This window comes from Thermobia domestica, chromosome 12 (assembly GCF_964235325.1).
Source record: "Thermobia domestica chromosome 12, izTheDome1.hap1.1, whole genome shotgun sequence".
Taxonomy (NCBI): Eukaryota; Metazoa; Arthropoda; class Insecta; order Zygentoma; family Lepismatidae; genus Thermobia; species Thermobia domestica.
This window is the reverse complement of record NC_137465.1, coordinates 63,250,405-63,261,014: the sequence shown is the minus strand read 5'-3', so window position 1 is coordinate 63,261,014 and position 10,610 is coordinate 63,250,405. Positions and strand designations below refer to the sequence as shown.

Genomic DNA, 10,610 nt, shown 5'->3' with positions numbered 1-10,610 from the left:
TTAATTACATATAGAGTTGGTTTATATGTCATTATACAGACTGCAAAACACTTCAAGTTTAACTCACGTAGTGAGTAGTTGCGGAGGTGACCACACGCGGCGCCACCGGTCACTCGTTGAAAATGGAGACTTTCGCTGGTGAGCTAAGTGCGTGTTTTGGTTTGAAGGAACGAAGTCAGCAACGAGTGTACAGCGTAAGTTTCACATACAATACAGCAAAGAAACACCAAGCAGACCAACAGTGTACAAATGGCACCAGGCATTTGTTGAAACACGTTGTTCTGTGCGACACACAAAGGCTCCAGGGCGCTCACCCGTGACTGACGATGTGGTGGAAACAGTTAGGGACAGTTTTGTCCACAGTCCTTGAAACTCTACACGATGTGCATTAAAAGAAACTGGTATCCTTCAGCCCACTGTTTGGCTCGTATTGCGTAGACGTTTGTCCATGAAGTCATACAAGAAGACTGTACTTGGTTCAAGCACTGAGTGAAGCGGATAAACATGCCCGACATGAATTCTGTGTTACCATGTTGGATCGCATTAGTGGTGATGAGTCATTCTTGAAAAATGTGATACTCAGTCATGAATCAACTTTTCACCTTTCCGGCCGAGTCAACACACACAATTGTCGTATTTGGGGCACGAAAAATCCACATGCGCACGTGGAGCTGGTTCGTGTTTGAGGGCTAAAGCGAACGTGTTTTGCGCTGTTTCCAGAGCAAAGGTGTATGGACCATTCTTCTTTGCTGAGAGCACCATCACCGGCATCGCCTATCTTGATATGCTCTAGAACTTCGTTGTTCCACAGTTAGATGAAGATGACCACGATAGCCTCTTATGGTGGCAACAAGATGGCGCCCTGCCGCACTACCTGATAGACGTGAGAGAATTTCTTGATCAGCGTTTCCCAAATCAGTGGATAGGTTGTGGTGAATCAATTGCCTGGCCGCCACGGTCTACAGATTACACGCCACTTGACTTCTTTTTGTGGGGGTTTGTGAAAGATAAAATATACACCCCTCCCCTGCCTGATAATGTTAATGAACTGAAAAATCGCATCACAACAGCCATCGCGGACGTTACCCCCGAAATGCTGGTTACTGTTTAGCAGGAAATCGACTTTTGTTGCAATGTGTCCAGGATGACCGCAGGTGCACACATTGAGCCATATTGGATTTGTCATTTTTTAAAAAAAAAGAAAAAAACTTGAAATGTTTTGCAGTATAATGACATAAACTAAGTCTGTATGTGGTTCCAATACAGAATTATAACTGATTGAAGTTTTAAACTCTATAAAGTATCACCTTGTATAACAAGTAGTCCTAAGCGACAGACTGACTGATCAACGCCTAGGCCAAACCGCTTAACCTAGAAACTTCCAATTTTGAGGGTGCATAGAAATGACAATGGAATGAAGTGTTTCAGTTTAACTTTCCACGATTATATCCTTTAGGCTAAGGGAGAGGGATAATTAAGGCAAATGAATGATGATAGAAGAATTGGTGGAATGAGAATATAGGAGGAAACGGGAGTACCGTGAGAAAACCCACTAAAACGATGTTTCTCGCCACAATCTTAATTGGTAGGGAGTCGAACCAGAAACCACACGCACCAGAGGTAAGCGAGTATTCTATACCTGAGCCACCGTGCCCCGTGTATAGACATGTGACATATGGTACCGATAAGGAAAAAATTTTGAAAATTCGATGAAAAGAGGGAGAAATAGAGTAAAGAAATGATACTAAAACATCTTGCAATACCTGAAGGTTAGAGACATAAAATTTGCTATGTGAACTTCTCATCTAAAATAATTAGACACGTGTTTCAGATTTGTTTGATATTTTATCTAGAAGAGAAAATAAAGTGCTGAGAACGAAAAAGATTTAGGAATTACAATTTTTGTAATAAGATCCCCATATCAAGAAATCTCTGAAGTTTAGTGACATGAAATTTGTCATACGAACTTTTCATTGAAAATAATTACTCACATGTTTAAGCGTTTGACCTAGAAGGGAAGTAAATGGTTGAGAAGGAAAAAGGACGAGAATTACAATTATTTCAACGGCTTATTCCATAAATAATGTCGTCTTTTCGATGACTGCTATAATAACGCCATCTGACGACTAGTGAAGTAGATGGCACGTGAAATGACGGCAAGCACCCAGAAGAACGATTTGTTGCTTGTGTTTGATTATGGCAGCGTCGGAGGACCGGATCACATACGGCATATTATGTTGAATGAATTACACTAGGGATATCAGTCAGCGTATCGACACGAAACATCAATTTCGTATATAGTTAGGCAGTGGTGCCCACCCCCCCTCATGTCCATGACGCACCCCCCCTCAATTGCCTATCCGTAGGTGTTCTTCCATGAAAAAAAATATTTTCGATTAATTTTTACACCCTCTCAAACATATTTATATGGATTTTTAACCCCCCCCCAAATATTTCAATGACGCAGTTTGCGTCATAGCCCCCCCTTGTGGGCACCCCTGAGTTAGGATAGTTTGGATGTGCGGAAGTACCACATTAGTCTGAGGATACTAGCCTCATCGATAAGCAACGAGAAGGGACATCTGTGCAGCTGAGCAAGAACCCCTGCGAACAGCAGTGAAGACAAATTCAATGTATACTATTGTACAACTGGGGAGGGAACTCCATGTCACCTATTTCGACCGTTCATCGCTATCTGCAGGACCTTAAGTACGTGTGAAAACTCGATAAATGAGTATCCCATGCACTAACGCCTCAACAAAAGCAGCAGTTACTGACATCTACAGTTCCCTTTTTACCTGTCAAAGACATGAGCCATTTCTGGACAGAATTGTGACAGACAATAAAAAGTTAGGCCTCTACCTTAACATTACACGCAAATGTCAGTGAGTACCTAAAGAAGGGATGGCCACAGGAACTGGGCCAAAACAGGACCTCCTTCCCTGCCACGTGATTAGCGGGGACGTCTACTGTATTGCTCTGAAGTGTTAGCTATGGCATATGAAAATGAAGATTTCATCAGTAACATATGGTTCAGTGATGAAGAGCCATGTGTACTTTGATCGCCACATCAATCGACAATTGATTATTGACCCTGTCTTGCATGATTTGTGCGGCTTTTACCGCACGAAAAATCTGTCGTTATAACAACAATGGATGCAGCAAGATGAAGCTATTGTCCACACTGCAAGTGAGTCACTTACCCTTCTGCTCACAAGAGTTTGGACATCGCTTGAATTCCTGTGGAACGGATTTTCCATATCCTTCCCACTCCCCTGTTTTCATGACACCAAATGCCTACAGACGGGTATGCTGAAGGAAGCAATTTTTTTCGAACAGATAACTTCCTACCACTATACAGGAGTTAAGAGAAAAGAGTCGGTTATTTGCTTTGCCATTCCACCAAACCGTGTTCACTAACATGTTCATCGATCTACAGGACCGCTATGAAGAACATTTTGAACACATGATCTACAAGAATGCTTCCTTGTAAATTTACAATATGTGTTGAATAACATTTAGTTGACATCCATTTGCCAACCTTTCTTATGTTTCATTATGTTGTACAAAAACTAAATAAATGTCAACGATGTGATTTCAGTACTGTTTGTTTTGCCGCATACAGTAGAACAAGATGTTAAAGCTTATGATGTTTGGTTAGAATGAAGCATACTTTGCATTTTTTTTAAGAATAGATTTTACAATTGATTGCAGTGAAAACAATATTGGGAAGGTATTGAACATAAATATTACCGTCCTATGAAAACGTCTGACAATCATAAAAAAAAAAAAAAAGATATGGGCGCCGAGTAACCAAGCCTGGACATTGTGAGTAGCAATCGTTTGTACGACAATGTTTGCTCTGCATGAAGTTATAAAAAATAAAATTTCGAACAACAAAGTTACAAATATACTGAGAGAAGTTTATTTATTGTGGTAAATTTCTTAAGAATATACTAATCAACAACCGATATTAAACTTCACATTGTTTGTTAGAATATTTGGAACTGCAATATCACAGATATTTGCGCTATGCTTACTTTCAAAATAGTTATCATAGTATGAATACACAGTGATAAAGATGGAATAAGGACTACAATCAAATTAGCAATACAGAATTATCAGTCATGAGAAGAATCATTGTCACGAGGTGGATCCGGTGACAGAGGACGTTCCTGGTTTTCACACAATACGCACGCACAAGCATCAACATAAAAGCCTTTGTATGACACACACACGTGGACGCTCCTCTGTTCCAAACGTTTTGGTCTCTGTGCAAGAACAGCTAACCATTTCCAATATTTCTTCACTTGTACAGGTGCTAAAGGTGCATTTCTTGATTCTAAATGTTTCACTGCTTTTCCTGTGAGGATTTCTTTTAGGAATATAGCTACAGTCAATATATCCTACAACTCTAGGAAAACTAACCATTTGATGAAATTGAACTTGAACTGTCCTCAAACAATCAGGAATGGGGGATTAATCAGGTATATCAGGCGACGAACAAAGACTGATGATAATTTCCTCACAAGTTGACAAATTTTTGAGTGGCTCATGAAATGGTTATCTTCAATGTGTATCTGTAAAACAAGCACAGAAATACGTTACATAAAAAAATCAGGAATATTCTTTTTGGATTTTTTTTTCTTTGCTAATTTAGTAACTTTAAAATTTATTCAGATGTTTAAACTGATAATTATTCAGATGCACCTTTCCCGTATGAAACAACGCTACGGTACCTACAATTATGACAAGTCACATTTGTGTTTACTTTTGATTGTAGGAATGAGTAGATGAAAAATGGTAAAAGTTTAGCTATTTTTTTTAATAAAATCCCTTTTGGAGCAGCCTTACTGCTGTTAAGTTTAACAACTCTAATTTACAGTTTGCTTTGTTTATTATCTGTAAAATAAATTAAATTAATCAGAAAATGAAAATTATAACTAAGTTTCTTAGATTATGTTATTTTGCATCAAATGCTGTAGCTAAGACTCACCTACATAATTTTATCAATTATCAATTATGAAGATGCAATGGGAGAGTAGGAAGAAATACCTACGTGTATATTCTTTTCTTTAACAACTTGTGTAGTTCTTTATCTTGTTGAAAATCATGGAACCATGAATTAATTGATTTATTCTGTTGTTATTTTTATTCTGAGCTATTTTCTAAAAGTATGATATAAATTAATTACGAAAGTAATGTTCATATTAACAAAGAGTATTACGAATTATGCGGTTGATTCATCAGAGATAAACTTTGATATCTAGCACTGAATCGTGATTTCCAGCTGCAAAACTTTCAAGAAAATAAAAGAGCAATTATGGAAAAGATTAGGGATATGTTTAGTACAAGGGGTCCAGAAGCAAGTAAAAAACACAAAATTTACAGGGGAAATGAGTGATGCAAGTACTTAGACGTAACATAACGTAACCAAATCTAACCTAACCTAACATAAACTAACGTAAGCTAACCTGAACTAACCTAAACTAATGTAATATTAGTGGAAATAAGCGAAATCTATCATGTTTTTAGAAAATTATGCGAGACTCCTACACTAATATAGCATAAACTAAACTAACCTAACATAACCTAAACTAGCCTAACCGAACTTAAACTAACCAACCCTACCCTAAACTAACCGAATGTGAACAGAAATTACCTAAATTGTAACATTTTTAGAAAAATGAAAATGAAATGAAATCTTTGAGTTTTACGTCCCACGCTTATGCCAGTTAGGCTAAAGGAGACGGTGATGATGAGAAATGAGTGAAGTGGTGGAATGAAGAAAGTGGGAGGAAACGGGAAAACATTTTTTAGAGAAAAGAGCTGGACCCCTTCTGCTAAACATAGTCCAAAGATTAAAATGTGGATTATTAGGAAAGATAAGACAAAGATAGCAACATAAACCTTTTTTTTTTTTTTTTTTTGTATAATTCGCCATTAAAATATAACCACATAATCGCTGGTACCTACTGTTTATGTGACAAATAAAATTTTGCTGTGAAATGTTCAACATCATTAAATAATTGAAATTGCATCGTGTGTTTGGTGATGTAACATTTTATTGGGGATTACAAAGTTTTATATTTTCTATTATAGGAAATGTAACCCAGTATATAATAGTATGGTCTGAAAATAATAAAAGACAAACTGATTTTACTACTGGTAATATTGAGCAATAAACTATTAAACTAGTTTTTGAAGAAAACAGTGGAAATGGCAAACTACATTTTTTAAATTCATATGTGCTTCAGAGAAAATACCACCTACCTGATAGTTCCCATTTACATAGAATCTTAAAACCGTGAGTACTTTCAGAATTGCTGGTAGTGAACGTTCCCGCAAAATAATATTTTCTAAATCGTCACCCAGTAATGGAAAAATTTTTCTCAGAAATATTACTTTCGAAAACCTGGAACGAGAAAAGAATACAGTTTAAAACGAAAACCTGAAACGGGAAATGAATACACTTTGAAACTAAAACCAAAATCGACACACTTTGTGATAATAAACCAATGATCAACAGAAATAAAACCTAACCTAAACATTTCCAGTTAATACCTGAAAATCAAATGAGCGTGTTAGCGGACTTTAAAGGTGGAAGACAGGCCATGACCAGTTTGCAACAGGAAAGTAAGTGTGGTGTTAGTAGTTAGGTTAGGTTACTGTAGTTCTATTTCATACTTCAAACTGAAATTCTACTTCTGCGTAGAAGTCATGCTACAGAAATGACCAGGGCGAATATATGAACAATGGAAGCGAGACCGGTTTTTGAGTACATGAAGCTTTGTACAATACACATAGGCAGGAGAGATATTACAGAAATAACCAGCCGCGGAAATATGGACAACCGAATAGGCCTTTATGTCCGCCCCTCATAATTTCCGTAACATTACCCCTACACAGGTGTATTCTGTGAAGGTCCCTGTATCTCTGCTGAAAATTTCATGAAAACCGAGGAATATTATAATGGTAAATGACACTCAAGACGAGCAGCGTATATGTGACGTACAAGAGTATGGAGCAAACCAAAGCTTCAAAAACTACCAACCGTCACTGACGCGCCTGCTCCCTTCGGACGTAGCCCCGTGCAACAGAGCGGGGCCATTAGTTACGCCCTGCCCTGACTCGTTTAGATAGCATTCGTGCTTTTTAAAGGCTATCTAGCACAATTACGGCATGTCTGCACAAGGTATGTCATATAATGTTTAAGTCCCCCTAAAGTTAATCTACACATATGAATGCAATTCCCTCCATAAGAAACAATTTACAAGATCCATTTTCTGTCCAAAAGAAGTCATAATTAATGAATTCAAACATGCATACTTAATCTGGAATAATACCAAATTGTGAAAATTTTACATTGTGTACAATTAATGCCTACCTAACCTAATCTTGTGTCTACTTCGGTAGCAAATCGTAAACATTTTATGTAATTAGTGTCTGCTTCCCTTCTGTAACACAATTGCATTATACTTTTTGGCTAAAGACAACAAAACACTACATTCTTAATCTAATGATACGAACGTGCCGATAGGGTGAGATACAAGTTGAGCACGTAAATAATTTACTTCTGTCAATTTAATTTTACACAAACACAAACCAGTATCAAGTATAAGATTTGTTTACACAAGTAATGAATTTTGGTAATAGGCAATATATAAGGTCCTACTTCCCTTTCTCTTCATGTTCCTTGGTTCCTGATTTGCATGATTTTCTGTCTTAACCTTGAGCAGCACCCATGCGTATGGTTCTTATGTTATTGTATCTTGCACTAGATGTATTACAAGCATCTACTGTGAAAATTAATAAATTAAATCATCCCAACCTAAACCATCCTAACCTATTTTGTTATTGCAGTTAATTTTTAAAATAATATGTAGGTATTGTGTTAAGAAGTTTGCTGTAAACTTGAAACTATAAATTATATTTGGAATTTTTTTATACATGGCTAAATGAAAATTATGATTAGAGCAATTTAAACATGGAATACAACGCCATGAAGTGAATGTCTCTTGGTTCAAAAAATGTGACGAAATAGTTAAAACGAAAGGTCCGAAGAGAAAAGTTCCCAACGAGAATAGGATCTACGATCCATAGAGAATACAACTGTAAAAACTGCCAGAAAAGTAAAGGAAAATGAGTGGAACTACTCATACTTTGTGTGTAGAATGAATATTTGTTATTTTTGCCACTATGTTACTGTTATTAAAATTAGCTTAAAAGTTAAAATCAAGATGCATAGTTGACTTACCTGTATCTCCCAAGGAATTGATTATCGTCATACAGCTCAAGTGGATTTTCCATGTGCCTCGTATGTCTTGACGCATCATTAGTCATCGCAAAGTAATATTTTTTTAATATTTGTTCTTCCGCATACATGACACATTCAACAAAATCATTTACTTCCATGCCAGAAAACGAATCTCTATACTGTTAAAGAACTCAAGGAAGGCTTAAGGTTAGTCGATAGCTACCTTGAGTCAAGGAGAGATTTTCATTAAGGCTTCCTTGAACTCAAGGGTTCCTTGACATCAAGGAAGGATTATAAATACCGATTTCAGTCAAGGGAGGCTTCTCAAGGAATCCTTGAGTTAAGGTAGCCTTAAGGAGTGTTTTTAAATATAGGCCTAAGAGATGAAAATTTATTTACATAGAGGCTTGGCAAACAGATTGCCACTTTTTATGTGTAAAAATACATATGAATTCTTTAAAGTGTGCTTAGTGTTGAGTTGTGAGTACAATTGGCTTTAACTTATTTGAAATAACAAGTTATCAATATTGTTTACAGTCTCGATAGCTTTTGATACAATGCTTGCAGTTTATATCGACTGTTACTCATGAGTTCAAGTGTAGAGGGGATTATGGTTTGAAAAGAGTTATTATCCCATAATGTAATCACCATGTAAAGAAAACCGTGGGAAAGGGATATAGGACTTTCGTAAGTAGCATGTAAATCTACCAAAGCATGCTAGAATTTCTTGCTAGAACCAGCTATAAATCCACCAAAACATGCTAGAATTTCGTGCTGGAATTAGCATATTAATCCATCATAGTTTACTACAATTACTTGCTGGAGCAAGCTTACAATCTAGCACATGCTAGAATTCATTGCTGGAAACACAAGAATATCCATCAAATAAAGCTGGATAATCTAGCAACATATGCTGAATGTTGTCCCAATTACCAGGAAAAATGCTGGACTTTATGCTAGTCCATCATCAAATTGTTGCTAGATATAATGGAAATCCTTTGCTGGAAAATATGCAGTTCATGCCGGACCAGCAATATTTTCAGCAGAAATTTCAACCTGGGTACCTCTACAAGAATGAACCCTCCCGGTAATTAGAACTGATGTTAACCGCCAACATTATAACCAAAATACAATTAGATGTTCTATCTTAGGGTGCCAGTTGAAACTTCCTCTTTTCTCTTCATGATTTTGCCGACAGAGGAATGTGAAACTTTTTTCATATTTTGTGCATTGTCTTACGGTACAGCTCATTTTGCGTTCTATAACTTACGCCCATGTAACTGCTCTGAGTGGTCAATAGACTTACAACCGATATACTCCCAGTCCTCGAGCTACATACCCTGGCACACGTTCGTGCTTGTGAGTCTAATCGGAACGGATTTGTTTCTGCCTCTCTGTTTGCTACATGTTTGTGCTGTTCCATCATCTCACTTGACACTATCATCTCCTATATTCCTATTTAACGCATGATGTCAATTATCCTTATTGTTAAGAATGTATTGTCCCGCTTCGGAATTTTTTCACAGATTAGTACTCAAGCCTTACAGAATGTTTTGGACTGATTAATTATATTACAGGAATTTTGGAGTAACACTACTTTTAGTGACATTTTATCTTTTATTCATGCGATCGAAGTAGTTAACGTTCCTTGAACCTTTACGTATTATTACTCTCAGTTGTTGTTACTTATTTTTTACTAGTTGTTTCACCAGAACCTTAGGCCCACTGTACCTTAAATTGGTTAGATTTAATGTGTTAATTTTGATATATTTTTAAATAATTACATTAAAACAATAGTTTTTCAGCTGTAATTAAATCGCCACAATAGTTTTAAATTGACAATTTGCCTGTACAGTTTAACAGCAGATAGCGCACACAGCAACATCTTTAGCGTCAGACATTCAAGTGTTAGTGCATGAAGCGACATCTATGAGTGTAACTGAGGTAAGATGACACAGAGACTGGGGCTTTGTCATTTATGATTAGAATTTGTTATTCATTAGCTTACCGCTAGCTTTTTCCTGGACTTCTGTTCATCCTTAATTTCAATTTTCTAAAAACAAAAGGAAAATCAAGGATAGGTCTATTTTATGTTGTACGCGATCTATGGAAAATTGACCATCCTATCTTGACCAAAATTGATACGAGGATAAACGTTCACGAGATTAATACACATAATAAAATGGAGATCTAACTATGCTTCTCGTTCATTCTTCTACGCGTGGCCACTGGTTAGTGAAGTGAAGAAACTTACTTTAAAAAGCGATTGATGGAACTCATCCGATTTTGATCAAAATTGGTATGATGGATGAACGTGAGATTGGAAAGCAAGTAAAATATTACGCTATGCACG

General features: G+C 36.7%; 1 protein-coding gene across 1 annotated transcript; it reads right to left on the bottom strand.

Annotated features, from left to right (window-relative positions):
• Window positions 1-3,917: 3,917 nt before the first annotated feature.
• LOC145665719 (uncharacterized) lies at window positions 3,918-8,607 on the bottom strand. Its single transcript, XM_081732866.1, has 3 exons — window positions 8,258-8,607; window positions 6,274-6,415; window positions 3,918-4,580 (listed from the first exon to the last, which is right to left on the bottom strand). The coding sequence occupies exons 1-3, from the start codon at window positions 8,413-8,415 to the stop codon at window positions 4,458-4,460; spliced, it is 423 nt and encodes a 140-aa protein (XP_081588992.1). The 5' UTR covers window positions 8,416-8,607; the 3' UTR covers window positions 3,918-4,457.
• Between the last annotated feature and the right edge of the window lie 2,003 nt (window positions 8,608-10,610).